At 44.8% G+C, this 20,910-nt stretch overlaps 1 protein-coding gene and 1 pseudogene across 2 annotated transcripts in view; one reads left to right on the top strand and one right to left on the bottom strand.

Moving 5' to 3' along the window:
* Positions 1-7,187: 7,187 nt before the first annotated feature.
* The window catches only part of Incenp (inner centromere protein), a 31,091-nt gene continuing 17,368 nt past the window's right edge, over positions 7,188-20,910 (top strand). Inside the window, exons 1-4 of one of the 2 annotated variants that reach the window (XM_075973455.1) lie at positions 7,188-7,389; positions 15,026-15,176; positions 15,570-15,683; positions 16,520-17,265. In XM_075973455.1, coding sequence (XP_075829570.1) covers positions 15,037-15,176; positions 15,570-15,683; positions 16,520-17,265 — 1,000 coding nt within the window. In that variant the 5' untranslated portion in view covers positions 7,188-7,389; positions 15,026-15,036. The remainder of the gene's footprint in view (positions 7,390-15,025; positions 15,177-15,569; positions 15,684-16,519; positions 17,266-20,910) is intronic. The other variant, XM_075973454.1, reaches the window with a different exon arrangement.
* LOC142850665 (elongation factor 1-alpha 1-like) lies at positions 18,343-20,321 on the bottom strand (annotated as a pseudogene).

Here is a 20,910-nt window from a genome sequence, read left to right as displayed (position 1 = left end):
TCTGTGGGGATGCTGCTTTGGTTACTTTGCTAAACAGACATGATGTGCCCATCAAAATACTCCCTAAACAGCCGTTACTACCTACAGCATCTGCTGTTGTCTGGTTTGGTCAGAGAACTTCCTTTGGCAGGGGTCAGTGGTGCCTGCAGAGACTCACGATTGTCAAGGTACCGAAAGTTAATGATTGTTGAACATTTAGCCACAAATGGGACACACTCATCACATCCTCCAAGGTCCAGGAAACATTCTGGAAGAAGAGGAAGCATGTAAGTCTGGGAAAGGCATGGGGGAGACGTGTGGACTGCTGACTTTCAAAATCCCTCAGGGGTTTCTAAGCCAGAGCCGAGGTTGTTCAGGTCTGCTCTCAGGCCAGACCAAGGAAACAACTTCTGGACACCATGAAGTGCGTTATCAGCTACTCTGCTGAGCAGTGACCCTGGGCTCTGCCCTGACAACTCTGTTGGGAGAATTCCAGTTACTCCGTGTCTTTGGAAACATGCTTAGTGTCCTCCTAGGGCTCTGAGACTTTGGGCGATTAAAGTCACACCTGATAGTGGCTTCTGTATACGTACAGAGGACTTCTGTGGTCTCTGTCCCTATGACCCTCAGCCTGTCTGCCTACAGATGACTTTCGTGGTCTCTGTCCCAATGACCCACGGCCTGTCTGCCTATAGACAACTTCTGTTTTCTGCATTCCACCGGACGGCACTGCTAGACCAGGATGCTGTGGCCTTCGTGGCTCTGTGCCCTCCCAGGCTCTGTAATTGATTTCGAGCTTCATTTTATTTTGTTCTCCTTTGTTCTTGAGACAAGCTTTCCTAGATACTAAACAGACTTTAGATTTGCTGTGGAGTTGAGGATGACTTTGAACTTGAGGTCCCGCCTCCATTTTCAGAGTCCTGAGATAACTACCATACTCAGCTTTCGAGTGGGTTTTTGGAATCCTGGAGTCAGCCACTCCCACAGGTCTGCACTGGGAAAGCACACAGAAGCCTCAGATTCTAGTTAGGAAGAAACGCCAGAGCTCTACAGAATGGCAGGGCTACTAAAGTTAATGACGAGTCACCGCAGGTATTCAAAAATACCTAGAAGAGAACATTTGAATATCACACACACACACACACACACACTCACACACAGTTGGGGTGGAGAAGGTGGGGGGTTATCCCGATCTGACCATTACATATTGCCTATGTAGAGACCACATTGTAAAATTATCCAAATGGAGGGAGGTTGAGCTGAGGAGATGGCTCAGAGGTTAAGAGTATACTGGCTGCTCTTCCAGAGGACCTGAGTTGGATTCCTAGCCCATACAGTATAACGGCTCTTATGGCCTCTGTGGGAATCAGGCACATATGTGGTGCACAGATAGACATGCAGGCAAAATACCCGTGCACATTTTTAAAAAAATCAAACTGTGAACTTGGATATAGCGAGTGGCTTTTGCCTGTCATCCTGACACTCAAGGATGAGCCCTGTCTAAAAACAAAACCAAACTCAAAATTATCAAAATGTAGGTATAATACTTCTATAAATGTTCCTGCTCTACAATTGCAAGGGTTTTACCTTAGATTCAGTTGAGATAATTAATTTCATGAAATGTAACGTACTCCTATTCTGGTGAGGGTTTTAAATGATCCCAGCTCTACAGGGTACTACAGGGCCACTTGCCAGCTCTTTAGCATTTTAGAACCAAGACAGGAAAGTAGAAGGTTCTGGACTGTGAACACTCAGATTCTTAGGTCTGAAGGAACCCTGGAAACCACCTCTTACTCCACTGTAAGAAGATGGACCTTGATAATGTCCATTTCTGGGCACATTACTGAATTTTCATGTGACTTGAAGCTAGCCACCCAGCTCTGTGAGCTGCTTGCTCAGTTACAAAGTGTCGGTTTCAGTCCTGCAAGAACTGCAGCGATGATCACATTGACCTTATTAGGGTAATGAGGGGGATCAAAGGGATGAGTCTGGGAACATTTGGACGGCAGTAAGAACAGGAGACTCGTGTTTTTTCTTATTGCTCCAGACCAGTGGTTCTCAACCTGTGGGTTGTGACCCCTTCGATGTCGAGAGACCCTTTCACAGGGGTCACATATCAGATATCCTGCATAGCAGATATTTACATTACTATTCATAGCATAGTAGCAGGAAAATTACAGTGGAATGGAGAATATTTGTAGCTACACAACAACAAAAAATCCCATTAGATTTTTTAAAAAAACAACCCAATTTTAAAAAATGGAATACAGCTCCAAATAGAACTCTCAAAAGAGGAAACTCAAACGGCTGAGAAACACTTAAATAAGTGTTCAACATCCTTAGTTATCAGGGGAATGCACATCAAAACTACTTTGGTATTTCATTTTACATTTATCAGAATGGCTAAGATCAACAAAACAATGTCTGCTCACGCTGGAGAGGATGTGGAGTAAGGGGAACACTCCTTCACTGCTAGTGGGAGTGCAAACTTGTACAGGTACTGTGGAAATCAGTGCGGCGTTTCTTCAGGAAAATGGGAATTGATCCACCTCAAGATCTAGCCGTACCACTTTTGGACATAAACCCAAAGGACGTTTTATCCTTAGAGAAGAAAGACACTTGCTCAACCATGCTTACTGCTGCTCTAATCATAAAAGTCAGATATTGGAAACAACCAAATGTCTCTCAACAGAAGAATAGATAAAGAAAATAAAATGCGGTAGATTTACACAATGGAGCATGGCTCAGCTGTTAAAAAATAACATCATGAAATCTGTAGGCAAACTGATGGAACTAGAAAAAGAAATCATCTTGAGTGAGGTATCCCAGACCCAGAAAGTAAATAGATATTCACTTATATGTGGATATTAGCTGTTAAGTCAAAAATAACCAAGGTGAAAACCATAGAACCCCAGAGGTTAGGTACAGAATTAGGAGTCATGTCCCAAAGAAACTCAGGACAAACAACTAATTGTTGTGCCTATTTGACATACCAAAGCACATGTAGGCTGCCAGGCTCCCTTAGCATAGCAAGTACTTGGTACCAGAGTCCTGGTTCCTCTTGGCATTTCTCACCCCTGTTCTTTATGCTAAACCCCTCTAGCCCCTGAGTTTTGTTTCCCTTGGCCTAGATTCCTAGAAAAACCCTGCTTGCATGTGGGTTTAAGCCAACAGAATGCCTTTATTAGCTGGGCAGTAATCACACTGTGTGTTCAGGATCCCAGTGTAGCCCTGGGCCTTTCTCAGGGTGAGCTTTAAACACAAAAACCATGTTTTTGGCTAACATACTTCAGTTAACTAGAACAGTTATCCAGAAGCAGAACTGTAGTAGCTAAAAAGCCAAGTTAGTACATTTAGTCTTTCCCAGAGCTATGAACTTTGATGGATTAGGCCATTGTTTTAGTTTTGACAGGTGGAGCTATGTGTTGAGTTTTACAGCCCCAACGGCACTTCCATCATGGAGTCAGTTGTGCTAAGATATGGGGGCCTATTAAGATCTGGGGACTTCTTACAGTCGTGTCCTCATTTTTATTCATAAGGGACTAGGTGGGACAGATAGATATTGTTAGGAAAGGGAAACAGAATAGTTATAGATGGATGGGGGCTGGAACAGGAACATCAAATGGGAAGAAGGAGGAGCAAAGGGGGCAAGAGAGGGAATACAGAAAGAGACAGCTAAAATTAAGGGTAATTTGAGGAATAGTACAAAAACCTAACACAGTAGAAGCTTCCTAAAACATATCTATATGTAAAGGCAATCTAAATGAAATTGCCAAATAATGGAGGTAACAGAGCCCTAACGGGCCTTCTCTTGTCACCAAGTGAAGCTTCTAGTACTGGGATTGGGTTAAATCTAATTGAGTTGTTGGCCAAAGGGGCCCCACAGGAATCCCCAAACAATCGAGTCTGTTGCCAAGACTACACACTGATTTTGACAAACTGAAGGCAGCATTATTGATGACCACACTTACAAAACTCATTGAACACGGAGAAGTTGAGAAGTAGAATCTGGTGCCTACATAGAGCCTTCACCCATGTGTCCTAGCATCTTTGGTACAGGAAGAGATAGTCTGCACACTACCAAAAGAAACATCAGCAACAGCCCAGCCACAAACTGATGAACCAGCCTGACTCCATTGTAAGATCAGAGGCCATCTTAACTGGGTGGTGGAGATGTACACCTTTAATCCCAGTGCGTGGGAGGCAAAGGCAGGAAGATCCAGGACAGCCAAGGATGCATGGAGAAACCCTGTCTCAGAGACCCCCAGTAGTAGTATTTTCTTGTTGAGACCAACGGTCCACAAATAATGACAGAGATTTATTATTAATTATGAAAACTTGGCCTTTAGCTTAGATTTGTTTTCAACTAACTTATAACTTAATTAACATAGTTTTTAATCTACGTTCTGCCTCGTGGCTCGTTACCTCATCTCTGTATTGTGCGTCCTTGCTCTCCCTGCCTAGCTCCCGGCCATTCAGCTCTTTATTAAACCAATCACAGCAATACATCTTCACACCATGTAAAAATATCCCACAACAACCTCCACCTCCTCCCAGAGATTAGAAGCCATTTTGTTATAAAATCAAAATAAAGTCATTCCTGTTTTCTGTAAAACTTTGGTTTGACCTCATTTCTGGAACGTGACATGTTCCACACTGTGTACCCTGACCTCTACTATGGTAAGATGGTCTGGAAATCCCTCAATCTTTGAAAACCTCCTAGTCTTGCAGTTCTTGGGCTATATAAATTCCACATTCTGTTGTGTTTGATGCTGTTCTTTCAAGCCCTATTTTAGAGAAAAAGCCCTGTCTGACAGAAAATAAAGCTTGCTTAACTTTGGGTAATGGAGCCCTATTTTAGAGAAAAAGCCCTGTCTGACAGAAAATAAAGCTTGCTTAACTTTGGGTAATGGTCTTTACTTTTGTTTGGTGGGATTAACAGAACCCTTTCATCAACAGTGGGGTCCTGCCTGCAAGATATGCTGGGGCAATGGAGGAACAAAGTTTAGGAGTAACCAACCATTACCTAATTTGACTTAAGGCCTATGCCACAAGATGGAACCCACACCCGGCACTACCTTGGTGACCACAAATCTGTGACTAGATAACCCAGGGACCTAGGATTAAGTCAAATATTACTGGTCTAGTAAAGGAACATATCAATAAAATGATTTCTAACGACATTCTGTTGTATTCATGTGGGACCCTCACCCCTTATTCTCAAAGGGTCAAGAAGAAATTTCCTAGCAGAATGTTTTCCCAGGAAGATAGTGGCCTTCCCCTCTCCTACCTGGGAGATTCCGAGCACAAGGTCACTTAGCTCAGCCCAGCCAGCCACCTGATGATAAAGAAGCAGGATGGGAGAGAGCAAAAGACCTTGTGCCTGTGCCAAAAGCAGCTTCAAAAAGCCTCTTTGTAGTTATACCTTTAAAAGCTTACCCCACAGAGGAGATACAACTCCTCTCTCTACCTCGCTGCAATGGGGTTTGGAGACAGGGGTTCCAAACATGTTTGTATTATGCTAATTAAAACTTGCTTATTACAGTCTGGGCCTCTCTGGTGGTCTCTCTCTGGGGGTCGTAATGTGGGCACAACACTCACAGATCAGTGCCTTGCTCAGCCATCATCCAGGGAAGCTTCTTCCTGCAAAAGACAGAAACAGAGATCCACAGTCAGACATTATTCAGAGTGAGAGACCTTGTAATATTCAGCTATAAATAGGATGTCTCCATTAAGTCCCTCCCCTCAGGAGTAAGTGGAGCCAGAGGGAATGGAGGACACCAAGAAAACACAGCTCATTAAATCAACGGGATCAATGCTCATATGAGCTCAGAGACTGAGGCAGCATCCACAGGGCTTGCACAAATCTGCATCAAGTCCTTTGTGTACATGTTATGACTTTAGTATTCTTTTAAAAGATTTGTTTATTTATTTATACATACAGTGTTCTGCTTGCATGTATGCCTGCAGGGCAGAAGAGGGTAACAGAGCTCATTACAGATGGTTGTGAGTTGCTGGGAATTGAACTCAGAACCTTTGAAAGAGTAGTCAGTGCTCTTAACCACTAAGCCTCCAGTTTAGTATTTTTATGGGATTTCTGAGTGTGCAAACAAGTGGGGTCTCTGATTCTTGTGCCTTCTCTTGAGCTTTTTTATTTGTTGTTTTGTCCAATTTCAATGTGTTAGGGTTTGCATTTTTATACTATATTTTATTATGTCTTACTTTATTATTATCCCTTAGAAGCCTGTTTGTTTTGTTTTCTTTTTTTTAAAAAAGATTTATTTATTATATATACAGTGTTCTGCAGCATGCAGCCCAGAAGAGGACACCAGATCTCATTACAGATGGTTGTGAGTCACCATATGGTTGCTGGAAATTGAACTCAGAACCTCCAGAAGACCAGACAGTGCTCTTAGCTTTTGAGTCATCTCCTAAGCCTGCCTGTTTGCTAATGAAAGACAGAAAGGGAGTGGATCTGGATGGGAGGGGAGGTTGGGAGGAACTGGGAGGAGTAGAGAGTGGGGAAATTGTAATCGGGATATACTATGTGAGAAAAAAAAAGCTATTTTCAATAAAAGGAAAAACAATTTCAAAAAAACAAAACCCTTCTTCATCTGTTCATGAACTTTCAGTTTCTCCCACCTTTTGGCTACTGCGAATGATTCGATAAAGAGGGTGGAGGTGTAAGTATTTTGGAGACTGAAGCTTTTTCTTTACAGGTGGTGGCAACCCTCAACTAATACTTTACTAATGTCAGTGGCTAGAGAATTCTCTGTTGTGTTCAATCTGTAAGGTACTTAGCAAATACTTCCGGGTGACAATCGCGGCTCTCAGGAAACACTCTGTGAGATTTGCAATGTGTTTCTTTTTAATCTCCTTTTTACTTCTCAAAAATAGCAGAGGTCACAAAGCTGCCATTCCAAAAGCAGAATAGTGAACCTGTGACCAGCGAAGTGAATGGCCCGAAGATAGTTTGAGTCCTCCCGTAACGAAGCTCGTCTTCGCAATGCAGGCTGGGACTTGTAGTTCCGAGCTACACTCGCTTCCCGGACCGAGCAATCACTTCCTCATTGCTTTGCGTACCGCGGCTCCCGGAAGTTGGGGCGTGTTAAAAGCGTCTATAGTCTTTTCCCACAGATTGACAGCACTGACAGCCAATAGATAACCGGAATCCTTTGTCCTGTTACATGATTGGTTTGCAATTTTGTAACCGCCCTGAGAAACTTAGGGGGAATTGGCTGAGCCACAGTTTTGAAAATCGTAGATTCGCCCGCGCTCGCCGCTCCGTTGGTCCTTGCCTGCGGCGAGCCGTGAGCCCCGGCGTGTAGCGGGTTGGGCTTGGCGGGGAGCTTCTTCTGCGGAGGCCGAGGGCTGGAATCGTAGTGGTCTGGGCAGACACGCCGACGCCGGGTGAGTGAGTGCAGGAGGCTGGCGTGGCGGGGTCGCGGTGGTCGGCATCCGGTCCTGTCCGCTTCTTGGTCTGGGCCAGGGGCTTGACCACTCACCCTCGTCCCTTGTTACCTGTGATGTGGGGGGTCACTTTCCAGTGGTGCTGGGCTTGGAGCTAACCTCCACTCCCGTGCACCTGGGCCCTGGGATCTGAGAATGACCGATCCCCTCCCCCACGCGGTGCCTTAACACCTAGTACACAGCCTGGGCTGCTCTGTGGATCCGGACCCAAGTCTCCATACCGTAACGGCTGCTGAGCTTCCTGCACCCTAGCTGAGTAGCATTTTAAAACTGTCCCAGGTGTGATTAATAAAATTGCTGCAGGATTCCTGGTGGCGGCAGGCGGCAGAAACACTGCAGGTCCCCAAGTGGTGGCTAGCAGGGGGCTGCGGGTCCGAGAGCAGCCAGTCCCAGGTAGGGACAGCGCACGAGACCACGCCGCCGCAGGTCTCCGAAGGTGGCTGGTCCCCGGCGGCCAGAGACAGACGGATGGGCACACCCTGTAGAGTGAGGTTGGATATTTATTAGGTGGGTTATGGAGGGGAAGGGAAAGGGGGAGAAGAGCTGAGAGGGAGAGAGAGAAGGGGGGAGGGGAGAGAAGGGAAAGATGGAGATGCCTGTCTGAGAGGCAGACGGAAAAGAGAAGGAACTCAGGCTGGAAGCTGAAGATCGGCCTGCCTCAGCTGACAGGGAGGGAGTGGGCGTGTCTTGTCTCTTAAATTAAGAGACAAGACATGACCATTACACCGGAAGCCGAACCTGCCTCTTACTTTGTCATTCCCGCAAGCTTAGTCTCTTGTGTGCAGTGCAGTTCCGTCCAGCCTTCTGCTGTCCAGGGGCAGGGTTGTGCTCTTCTGAGCTTGTAGGTAGTGTCCAGGAAGCCTGTAGCTAGTGGTTAAGAGCAGTTTAAATCCATGCTCCGCCTCCTAATTTACTTGGTGACTTTGACTTAGACTTCTTGTCACCTATGTTCGTGGTATCCTGGAATATGTGGCAAGAAGGAAATGAGAGGGTCCCTGGCCCAGAGTAGGACTCTGAATGAGAGAGCAACTATAGTGATGGATCTTCGTGCGTGAAGGTGCGTGGGGAAAGGTGCTCAGTTCACCTCCTACGCCCTTAGGAGAGAATGCAGTGGAGGCGCTAATCTGGTGAATGGCACGAAACAAGTATTTATGGAAAGGAAGTGATCTCCCTTCTCCTTTGGTGGTATTTGGGTGCTCTGGTTCTTGTATGGGCTTAGGGTGAAGTTTCCCGGGAGTCTGATTCTTGTTACACCCCTCCTTTCTCAGGGTCACCTCTTCTAACTTGCAGTGAGGGCCTGCTAGAAGGCACATTTCCTCATGGAGGAAGTGTGGTTTTGGACTTGGTTGACAAGCTCGCACTCATGTTGGCAGTTTGAACAGATGCTTTGTAAAGTTACCTACTTGTTGCTTTCTGTAGCTCCTCTGCAAAAATCTTTGGTGTCCTTGAACAGTTCTCTTTGCCGACCTTGAACTGAAGTCTTGGGGTGGCAGTGGGAAGGCAGTGGGAAGGCCGTATTTGTGATTAGCTGACTGCACAGTTTTTCCTAAAGCCATAGTGCTCCTGCCTTTGCTCCATTTAGTGCTGCTCTTGGCAGGTAGCTCAGGGTCTTTGGGTGTGTATTCGCCTGCCCTAACCTGTACCTAGTCAGTTAGTCACTGAGTGTCCCTGTGTGTGACGGTGATGGGAAGGGAAGCTTCAGGAAAAGTTGATGAATGGATGAGTTCATTCCTCAAGTGCCAGGCATCTGGAGGGCTACACATTTTTTTTTTCTTTTCTTTTTTTTTTTTTTGGTTTTTCGAGACAGGGTTTCTCTGTGGCTTTGGAGCCTGTCCTGGAACTAGCTCTGTAGACCAGGCTGGTCTCGAACTCACAGAGATCCGCCTGCCTCTGCCTCCCGAGTGCTGGGATTAAAGGGGTGTGCCAACATCGCCCGGCTACTACACATTTTCTTGTTGATGAACAAGACTAACGGGTTGCCCTCAGGGAGCAATGTTTAGTAGGTAGAGAGAGCAACAGTAAGCAAACAAACAATCACTCATTTGCTGTGCACATAACTGGAATCTGTGTGTGTGAGATCTTGGTTTGGGTTGGAGGTCTGGCCTCCCTGAGTGTAGTGTGGAGCTAAGTGAAGAAGCTATATAGAATAGGAGACAAGAGTTCCTAGAAGCCAGAACTTGTTTGAAGGACAAAGGGATAGTGTGCCCCACAAATCAAACCGTAGAACTTTAAAGGAAAACCCTAGAATGTTTTAATGCTACAGCGTATCTGTGGCATTAAATTCCAGAAGGACGGGGGATCAGTAATCTAGCTTTTCCTTCTGTGACCTTTGTAGGCAAGAGACTGAGGTGTACATGTGTGGTTCCTGCTTTTCAAAGTGTAAGTTGGTAGTCACCAATCTGATTACAGGAGAAGGCCAGTTCAGGCACCCTCTCCACTATGGCTAGGCATCTTAGTTGAGGTCATCCTTGTGGATTCCTGGGAATTTCCTTGGCACCAGGTTTCTCCCTAACTCCAAAACTTTCCCTCTCCATCAAGATGTCTCTTCCTATTTGTCATCAGAGAGCCTTTACCAAGTAACTGATGGAAGCAGATGTCGAGATCTACGGCCAAGCACTGGGGGGACTCCTGAGAAAGGAGGAGGGATTGTACAAGTGGGAGGAGGGGGTGGACGAAGATGGCCCACAGAGACAGCTGACCTTAGCTCATGGGAGCACATAGAGTCTGGATCAACAGTGAGGGAGCTTGCATGGGACTGACGTGGGCCCTCTGCATATGTGTGACAGTTGTGTAGCTTGGTCTGTAAGACTCCTAGCATTAAGATTTTGGGAACCTGTTACCTCTACTGGATTACCTTGCCCAACCTTTATGCAGGGGGAGGAGCTCATTCCTACCTCAACTTGATGCTTTGTTCAAGCCCATGGTAGGACTGCCCCTTTCTCAATGAAGACAGAGGAGGAGAGGAAGGAGGGGGAAATTGTTGTTGGCCTGTAAAATAAATGAAAATGTTAATTAAATAAAATTTAAAAAAGAAAAAAGTTGCATATTATCCTAAAAGAAAGTGTAAGAGTGGTGGCTCAGTGTCCCTGGGTAAGGCGAAATCTGATGTACTATAGATTATAATGGCTGTCATCCATTATTTTGTCCTTATATTTGTTTACCACTTGGGGTATTTATAATGTATTTACTGCTTGGGGTATTTATTGAGGCCCTGCTATGACAGTAACAGAATACTTTCACTTAGTGTAGGACTTTTGCTATGATTTTATAACCAGATCATAAGGCATATTTCCAAACTTTTTTTAAAGAAAGAAACTGGCATTTCATCATCCTTTGCCTGATATTTATAGACAGATTTTCCTGAAAACAATGCATTGCTTACTCACCCTATTCCCTCGTCCATTTTAAATCTAGGGAGGGGCTTGTGGGGTTTCTTTGGAGAGCGTGTCTGTGGACTCCTCATTTCTTAGCATGCACCACCATTCTCAGCTCTACTGTGCATTTATGTGTTTATTTCTATTGTGTATGTGTGTATGCATGTTGTGTGACAAAACTTTACCTGGGGACATGCAACAAACACTCCAGGGTCTACTTAACCCTAGATAGAGAACTTACAGCAGACCAAAGTACAGATACCACCAAAGTTTAACTTGATGAACCAGGGAGTTTTATTGGGGAGCAAAAACGACTCAAAGACAGCCTCATCACCAAGGCCCACTCCAGCATCGGCAGATCACAAAATCTGGGACGCCTGTAGTACACTGCACAGATTGCAGCCAGCTCAACAGGTGATACAGTATCCTTCTAAGTTACTTAGTCTATAAACTTCATCCAGGAAGCTCAGCTGGTTTCTGCTTCTTGCAGCTCAGCTTGTCTTGAGAATCTTCTTGGCATCTGGGCTCCTCCTCTGAGTTTCTTCTTTGCAGCTCAACTCTTGCTTGTTTGAAAGGGACCCTCAACTTTTGCTGCTTACTCTGGCAGGGAGGGTCCTAGTGAAATTGATAGTTTCAGGCACTTTCTGGAGCAATTTTGAATTGTTGACCTTCCTGTTTAAGGAGCTTCCCTGCAGATGGAATGGTTCATTCTGGGAGGACACTTATACAACCGTGCAGATGTGGCATAGCTTATGTAGAGGCCAGAGGGCATCTTATAGGAGTTATTTCTCTCCTTCCATGTGAGTCCCAGGGTTATTCCTCTCTCCACAGCCATATCCCTTCTTGTCTCCACCGCCCTAGTGCTGGGATTAAAGCTGTGAGACTCCCAAGTTCTGGGATTAAAGGTGTGAACCACCACTTCCTGGCCTTTGATGGCTTAGGTCTGTACTCTGTTTTTTTTTTCAGCATTAGCTCCTATATCTGACTCTGTGTTTTTATTATTAATACCAATTAGAATTTGTGCCACACCTGGCACCCAACATGGGGCTCAAACCCATGACCCTGAGATTAAGAGTCTCATGCAAGTGGTCTTTTTGTAGTCACAGTCCAGTCAAAGATTAAAGCTGGACTTGGAGTTGGAGTGTGGCTCTCTCCTCTAAACCGAAGCATGCTTATTAAAGTAAAGTCCAAAATCTCCGTCTCATGTCAGAAGAGCCACCTGATGTGGAACAGTAGAAAAACAAATATTTAAGGACTATTTTATTGCCACTAATCTCATAATCCTTTGATTTTTGACTCTTTAACAACTTTTCTTAATGTATATCTCAAAATTTATGAGATTAATATATATATATTTTAAACTTTTTGTTATATTAATGATCATATAGAATACTAACTAATTCTAGAAAAAGGCTTCATCTAGCTTCCTGTATATGATTTTGGGTTTGAATCTCTATCAGTTTTCTGCAGTGAGCCATGAACATACCTAACAGTGACCTTTGAAGTCTCTAAAAGGAGGATGGGGCCCCACACTGATGATTCCACCAGCACTGTGATAATACCACTAAGCTCAAAAACACCACCTAAAGATCAGCTTTGGACTACAAGGTGCTCAGAAAAATTTTGAGGTGATTAGCTGAGATGATGATCCAGCCTCGTAGACTACTCTAGCCATGACTTGAAATAAACCCTGCATATTCCCATTATGCAGTGACTGGGCAGCAAAAGATGACAGCTACCTCTCCTAGGATTTGACAGTTAACTCGATTTTTCTTTTCAGGATCTCCTAAAGATTCCATTGCCCCCAGATAGCAGGAAGTAAATTTAAGAACATGACACTCACATACCCAAGAGGTGGGGTGGGTGGTTTTTGGTCATTCTGTGAGTTATGGATATTTGTTACTGTTTAAGGAGATTGCTTACAAATTGTTATTGGTAATAGTCAGGAAAAAGGCTAAACAAAGGAAATTAGATTCAGGGTTCTTTTTTGAAAAGAGAATAGGGAATGCAGATATGATAGGATAAAAGGGTAGATTGTTGAATCTACTCTGAAAAGAAAAATGAGAGGATATAGATATAAGATAAAAGGTAGATTATTGAATCTACTTTAAAATCTAGTTTTAAATATTTTACATTGGATTGGACTTTTGTACACTGTATACAAACTTTTATATTGATACAAATTTGAGATTAATTTTGTTAGAACATACTATATATACATTTCTACTCTTATTCAAGGTATTGTACCTATAGAGCTTATTTAACAATGTAATGTAAATTTTTAGCCTTTGAAAGTTATTATTGCCAAATATTTAGGATAATAAGGAAATGCAGATTAGTAGTTAGTCTCCTATTATAATTGAACTAGTAGTCATATTAGGTATGTTTTCAATGTCACACAGAGATATACTTTAGATAGACAGGTCATCTTTAAATACTTCAAAGATCTATAGAATATGGTATAACATTTAAGATGTTTTATTAACATAGGTTCTTTTTATTTTATTTTTATTTTTTTAATAACTATGAGACATGTCTGATCCTGGCAGCACCACTCTACTTCAGAAAAGATAATGGGCATCGAAGAAATTCCACATGGAGTTTACTTTCTTTGTTGCAAAAGTAAACCACTGGGTAAGAAAGTGCCCTTGCCTAATTGGACAAGCAGGACATAAAGAAAGTGACTGCCAGACATTGTCAAGACAAGGAGGGATGGACAGTCCTTCAGAGTATCCTGTTTTACAGAAACTCTATTGGATATGCTAGGTCTGTAGGCCTAAAATGGATGCCCAATGTTGCTGAGGAACCTTGGGTGACTATCCAGATGGCCAGCTGTTTTTGTCATTTATCTAATTTTTTTGGAAGTCAATTGCTCACACTTCCTGCTTACTTAGTTAATATTATTTCCTTCAACTACCTTTTCTGAGATATAACTAGATAGTTATAGTTTTCATTGTTTACCAGATGCAGAAAAGAAACTCACTTAAGAGGTGTAAAGTGTATAAAGTTGAAAGCTATCAAAAGATATCAAAAAAGTTTTGGATGGTAAAGCAAATTATGATAGAAAGTAAATTAGGTATAAGATTTTGAACTCACCAAGATAGGCTAGATAATGGAGTATTTTCTCTGAATTTGTCAAATGCAAATGGACTACTCGTTGTTGATGTACTTATTGCCTGAATATATTATATATAGTTATTGTACTTATTGTATATAGTTTTTCTTATATTAGTTATAGCCTTTTATTTTAGACAAAATAGGGAAATGTAATGTAGGGATATTTTGTTTGTGTTTTAACAAATAAAGCTTGCCTGAAGATCAGAGTGCAGAGCTAAACCACTAGAGGTCAGGCGGTGGTGGTTCATATCTTTAATCCCAGCACTGGGGAGGTAGAGACAGGAAGGGATATGGCTGGACAGAGAGAGGAATATAAGGAGGGAGGAGACAAGATCTCATTGCTGTCTGAGGTTTGGTGGAGACAGATGCTGCCTGGAGATGGCAGTCTGAGGACAGGATCTCCCTTCTGTTTGAGCATTGGTGGAGGTAAAAGAAGTTTCTAGTGGCTGGCCTGCTCTGATCTTCAACATTAACCCCTATATCTGACTGGGTTTTTATTATTATTACCAGTTAGAATTCATGCTGTAGGGATTGAACTCAGGTCATGAGTTATGGTGGCAAGTGCCTTAACCAGCTGAGTTGTCCTGCCAGCCCTCCACTGTCATTTTAAAGAGGCAGGTGGATTTGATGTCCTGATGTCTGGTATCTGGGGTCAACACAGGATGGCCATGTCTTAGTCCATCCATGAGAAGTGGGAAGAGAGCCCACACGAAAGAAAACAGTTCTGTATTTGGGTAAAGAGAGAGAGTATGGGGGATAGGTGTTTTCCCTTCATCCAGAAAGGTCATATTAAACCCCCAAAAGAACTTTTGTAAAGTTTATATCAGAATTAAAGTGTGGGTGTGTAGAGACAGTCATGCTCTATGTTTGTGTTATAAAGAGAGTGGGTAATGTCATTTCTTTTCGTGAGATGCAATCATTGGGTTGGTGTTTGGAATTCTGCAATGGCAAGAGGCTCTGTATTGGGAGATGCATGGGTTTCAGCACAGGGTATTGTGTGTGATTTTTGGGTCTGGTAGACTTTCCCTAGAAAAGGTCCTGTCCTAGCCTTGACTCCTTATGCTTTTTGTTTCTACCCTCACCAGACAGTGCCACCATGGGGACTAGAGCCCCAGGGCCCATTCACCTGTTGGAACTATGTGACCAGAAACTCCTGGACTTTGTCTGCAACGTGGACAATAAGGACTTGATGTGGCTCAAGGAGATTCAGGAGGAGGCTGAGCGCATGTTCATCAGGTAAAGGCAGGACATGCTGGCATGGGTATCCTGATAGGTCAGACAAATAGCCTGTCAGGGTTTCTTCCTAAGTGCCTGGTATGCTGGGACCACCCTAGTGCAGTGGGCAGGGGAGAAGCGATTGAGCCCTTCTCCTGGTTCACTGTAGTTAGCTGTGTCTCTTGAGTGGGTGGCCTGTGGTAACTTGTCTTGGAACTTGCTTCCCTGTCAGTGACCAGGAGGAAGCTCTGAGTGTCCAGTTGGTGACTTCACATAGCTTTGGAGAGCTTTCCTGGTGATGGTCTCTCTAGCTTGACTTGTCATTGCCAAGAATGGGGTGGAATGTTGTCTAGTGAGAGAAGGGGCAGCTCAGCAGTTCCCAGGAAGCCTCAAGTTCACTCTTGTACTTAACAGAGAATTCAACAATGAACCGGAGCTGATGCCCAAAACTCCCTCTCAGAAGAACCGTCGGAGAAAGAGAAGGGTGTCTAACTTTCAGGATGAAAACAGAGATCCTATGAGGAAAAGGTAGGAAAGGCTGGGGAGGTTGCACTAGAGGTGGTCTCTGGAGACTTGGTGCGCTCTGGGAGAGTCTGCTCCTGAGTGTGCTGATAGAAGCAGCCGCTGGAAGGCAGTGGTAGTTGGTACCTCACGCTGACATAGTTGAGATGCCGTCGGTAAAATGCAGTGTTGGCTCAGTTGAGAGCACAGGTGTGAATTTCTGTGCATTGGTGGCAAAGGTGGGGTGGGGTTTGATTTGAGGTTTGATGGAGGGGAGAAGCACCAGAGGTGTGGCCCAGGTTGTTGGTTCCCAACTCCTCTGTTGTTGGGCTTGTTATAATTCCCTGCAGAAACGGTGGTGACTGCAGTACTCAGGTAAAGATGCTGGTCATTCTAATCCAAATCAGCTTTGGTATTTATGTCAGCCACTGTCTCATTCCTCAGCAGCTGTATGTCCTTGGAATGAATTTCCATCTCTGTTTTCTCATCTTCCAAAGTGGAGTAATGGGGCCTGCCTCCTAGGGCCATTATCTCAGTCTTGCAGATTGAGGGCATGAGTGAAGTCCGTAGAAGGTGCTTAGCACAGTGTGATCACAGTCGAGAAGTTTGTGTGAATTTAATCTTCCCAGCAGTTCTGTGAGTAATGGAACTCATTGTCATCCATTTACAGTTGGGGAGGCTTAGGATCAGAGAGGAACAACTGGGCTCTCATGGCTGATGGTAGAGTCTGCATTGGGACCTCCAGGCTTTGCCTTCAGACCCTTTGTTCACATTTCATTGAAACTACTAGGGAGATTGTACTTGAATTTTATTTTGGGGGAGCCCCTGCCCTATCTCAGCCTCTGTTCTGCATGCCTCAACAGGTTATCCCGCAGGAAGTCTCGGAACAGCCAGCGCCTCCGCAGCAAGGACAAGGTGGAGAAGGCAACTACTAGTGTTGGGGAAAACGGCTCTCCTGTGTTGCGGCGAATAACTCGGGCTGCAGCAGCAGCAGCAGCAGCCTCTGTAGCATCAGTTGCTTCCTCTCCCACTGCTGGGTCTCCCCCAGTGATCAAGAAAGCTGTGGTGGAGGTAAGCTCCAGAGAGCAACTGAATGCAGAGCTGCACCTCATTCAGCTCAAAGGTGGCTATCCTCCATCTTCAGTTCAAGCTCCAGCCACACCGCCAACTTCCCAAGACATCCTGACGTCAGAGGAGGAATCAACACCCAAGAAGGTAGGGGCTGGGAAGCTGGAATCCGTCATAGTGAGCTCCCTCAAGGCTACACCCCAGAGTTCCAAGAACAGAGGGATTGAAGCAGGACGTTCTGCTTCCAAACTCAAGATTGCTCGGGCCTCTCAGGGCCTTCAGGACTCTCCTGGCTCTCCAGACTCTCCACGGAAGGAGAGGGTGCTTTCTCCTCTCCTGCCAAACAACATCTTGCCCACCACAGCCAAGAACCCTCTTGGGAATGCTCGGTCAGTGAGGCAAAGCCTGATTTCCCAAGATTCCCAAGTACCACTATCCAAAAAGTACTGTTTGGTGGCGGAACAAGAAAATGCTACTCGTAGGTCAAGCCGGCTTGCCAAGATGGCTGACAAGGAGCCAGAGGCCTCTGCTCGCATCATCTGTGAGTGTGGGGCAAGATGGGGTGATGGTGCAGTGGGGGCTCAGCTGGGGTGTTGCTGAGAGGACTTTCCATGGACCCTTCAGAGATATGTTTCTTACGTGAATCTGCATGGAGCCACTAGCTAGTCATGCCTGACTCTTGAAAATGTGTCTAGTCTGATGGAGAAGCTGATTTTATGCCTCATAAGTGAGGCAAGTTCTCTATTACTGAACAGTATTCCCTAGCCCTTGTTTTTTTTTGAGATAGGCTCTTGCTATGTAGCGCTGACTGGGTTTGGACTCAAAGTTCTTCTACCTCTATCTCTAGTGTTAGGATTGTAAGTGTGTACCACCAAGGAGTTGGATTTTGGTAAGTTTTTTTTCTTTTTAATAGTATGTGTGTGCACGCACACACACTTGCCATGGTGTATGTATGTGGAAGTCAGAGGATAGCTTGTAGGAGTCAATTCTCTCCTTCCACTGTGTTGGTCCTGCCTGATGACTGAACTCAGGTCGACAGGCTTGGCAACAGGTGCCTTTATTTCTAAGTCTTCTCACTGGCCCTGAGATAAAATTTTCGTTGCACTTTCTTCGATTTAGATTTAAATGGCCACATGTAGCTAGTGGCTGCCACTACTGGGTGACAGATCTAGTTCATCGTTTATAGGTGAGGAAATAGGCCTAGAATATTAGCCCCAGTATTCTATGGTCCTTTTCCCAGAGTCAGTATATCCCTTGTTGCTGTTTTACAGTGATGGTGAAACTGCTGTGGAGATGTGCCACATAGAACATGCGGGCTGGTACCCAGTAGCCGCTTTCATTATGTTCAGATCTAAGCCCAGGGGGTCAGTGCTCTGATGGGAATAGATCTTATGAGCCATAGAGAAGAGTAGGCAGTCCTGGGAGTTGGGGTTGGCTGTCTGAGTGGGTGGGGACTTGTAAGATTTTGAAGGATGGCTGTGCTCTGGCCAGGTGGAGAAAATGTGGCACTAGCTATCTGGCCAAGGAAACAGCTTGTACCAAGACTTGGAGATACCAAGCAGTAAATGATAGGTTGTCTAGAGCTTCTTGCTACTGAAGCAAATATAGCTGGAGGTTCTTAGGCACCCTGTAAAAATAGAGGAGGAGGCTAGATCAGACTTCTGCAAGACCCAGGTCAGAGGACAGGCCGAGTTCCATAGTAAATGGGAAGTAAGTCTACCTGACTTTTGTAAGATCTATGGGAGAAATCTGTCAGTGCAGCAACACTTTTGGCTCCTCAGGGTTTATACCTTTTAATAGAAGAGGAAACTGGGGTAGACAAACTGTAAAGTCCAGAAAATGGTAATTGAGCCCACTTGCATTTCATCCAGAAAGGCAGGTGCTGAGGGGCTGGGTTTGTCAGGCTCAGGTAGGTCAAGATGCCACACCTCGGTAGGTTCTCTCTGACCCAGCTCTAGGCTCTGCAGCTGGAGAGACAGTCTGGTCATGTGCAGCATGAGCTTTGACACATTGTCCATTTCAGATTATCAGGTGGCTTGGAGTGGGGCCAGTGTCACAGGCTTGAAATTGGTCCTGGGGAGGGTCTACAGGACTAGGTAAGCGTGGAGTTCTGGAAAGGGTAGGAGGAATTAGGGAGAATCTCATAGACACCCCTGCCCCCCCCCCCCCCTTTTTTTGAGATAGGGTTTCTCTGTAGCCCTGGTAGTCTTGAGCTCGTTCTGTAGATCAGGTTGTTCTTGAACTTAGATCCTCCTCTCAAGTGCTGGCATTAAAGGTGTGTGCCACCATGTCCAGCTCCCTCTAAATTGAAGCCCTCACTTCTGTTTTTTCCCATCTCCCTATTCAAATCATGTTTACCCTGCTATTCCCTTCTCTACTCTCCCGCTCATCCCCTTTTAGCTTTCTAGTTTCTGCAGTTAATCTAGGTTATATACACAAATCTCAAGATTTGGATTAGGAGAGTAAATGAGATGTTTGTCTTTCTGGATTGGGCTTAATTTACTCAATATATCTTTGTAATCTTTTCTGAAGATTTATCTGAAGATTTCATGAATTCAGTTTTCACAATGGAATAGTCTTCTATAATGTATATGTATCTCAATCCACCATTTTATAGACATTGTGGAGGGGCAGCTTCAAAGGCTTGTCAGTTGGACAAGTTGGTGGTAGGATACAGTTTAAAGCTTCTAGCAGTGTGGTTCCAAAGACACTGCCAGCTTTATGGGTGACTTTTTAATCCTTTGGATCAAGGCATATTAACACCTGGCCTAGCATGTTGTCAGCATTCCAACCAGATATTGGTACAAATGCTTCTGGGTTGTAACTCCCTCCCTCCCTCCCTCCCTCCCTCCCTCCCTCCCTCCCTCCCTCCCTCCCTTCCTTCCTTCCTTCCTTCCTTATATATACAGTGTTCTGTCTGTCTGTATGCTGGCTGGCCAGAAGAGGGCACCAGATCTTATTACAGATGGTTGTGAGCCACCATGTGGTTGCTGGGAGTTGAACTCAGGACCTCTGGAAGAGCAGCCAGTGCTCTTAACCTCTGAGCCATCTCTCCAGTCCCCTGTAACCATTTTTCTTAATGGATGTACTGATTCCTTAACTTTCTCATATCTCTTCTGGCTGTGGGGTGGCTTAATGGAATCCATTTTGTTGGTACCAACAATTAGCTGTTTCACACCCAGTATGTAAGCCAAAAGGGCATCCTCACAGGAGTGCCTATTCTTGGAGATACCAGCTTCAGATTCATCAGCACTAGCAGCTATAATCAGGACAGCGCAACCATCCTGAGATGTCTGTACTGATGTTATTGATAAAATCTCTGTATCCCAGGTCTTCAGTGATAGTCACAAAATGTTTGCTGATAAAATTTCCACAGGGAGATGTGGTGTGATGCTCATGCCATGCTCATGCTTTTAGTTTCTCTAAGACCCGGGCTTTCTTGAAAGAGCTGCTTTCTATCTGAGCAGCCTCCTTTTCATCTTTTCAGTGATTCGTTTGCCAGTTCCACCACATTTGTAGAGGACCAGCAGTGGGGGACTTGCCTGAGTCTGCACACGCAGTGGTAACACTGTTGATGTGAGTCTTTCCCTTTCCCATTTTTGCTTCAACTTGGTTTTCATAACAGTAAACCTGTAACTCTTAAGCATTCCCTTTTGCTCTTCCCCTCCAGTCTTCCCTGCTCGGATGGGCTTCTGGGTTCTGTCTACTCCCAGCCCAGTAATCCTCTTCCTTCTTGAGATAGAGGGAAGATGGCAAAAGAGGCAAGGACCAGAATGTGGCATCACTCAGCTCCCAGGCGACCTTGGGTACACCTCGTTTCTTAATCTCGGTTTCCTGTCTGAAATGGTCATGACATTTGCCTTGAATGTAGTTGGAGAGCTCATCTTAGTGCTTGGATAACTCATTTAGAAAAGTTAACCCTGGCCTATATTACTGAAACTCAAAGGGTGAGAAAGGGCAAAGCCGAGGCTTCCTGGTGCTTTTCTGATGCCAGGCTCTGAGGTGGGACTGGATAGGCAACTCAGGTGTTATGTTGCCTGGGTTCTCCCTAAGGCAGTTTTTGACACACTTGCAGCAGGGGAGTGGGGAAGGAAGAAGGCACAAAAATGAGCCTGGCAGTAAAGGGTGCTTTGGGAGTCTCTAGAGTCTAGTGGTGGAGCTCAGAGGACTTGAAGCCTCTTTTCCT

This window comes from Microtus pennsylvanicus, chromosome 5 (genome assembly GCF_037038515.1).
Source record: "Microtus pennsylvanicus isolate mMicPen1 chromosome 5, mMicPen1.hap1, whole genome shotgun sequence".
Taxonomy (NCBI): Eukaryota; Metazoa; Chordata; class Mammalia; order Rodentia; family Cricetidae; genus Microtus; species Microtus pennsylvanicus.
The sequence above is the reverse complement of the archived record's forward strand: the minus strand, read 5'-3'. Positions and strand labels throughout refer to the sequence as shown.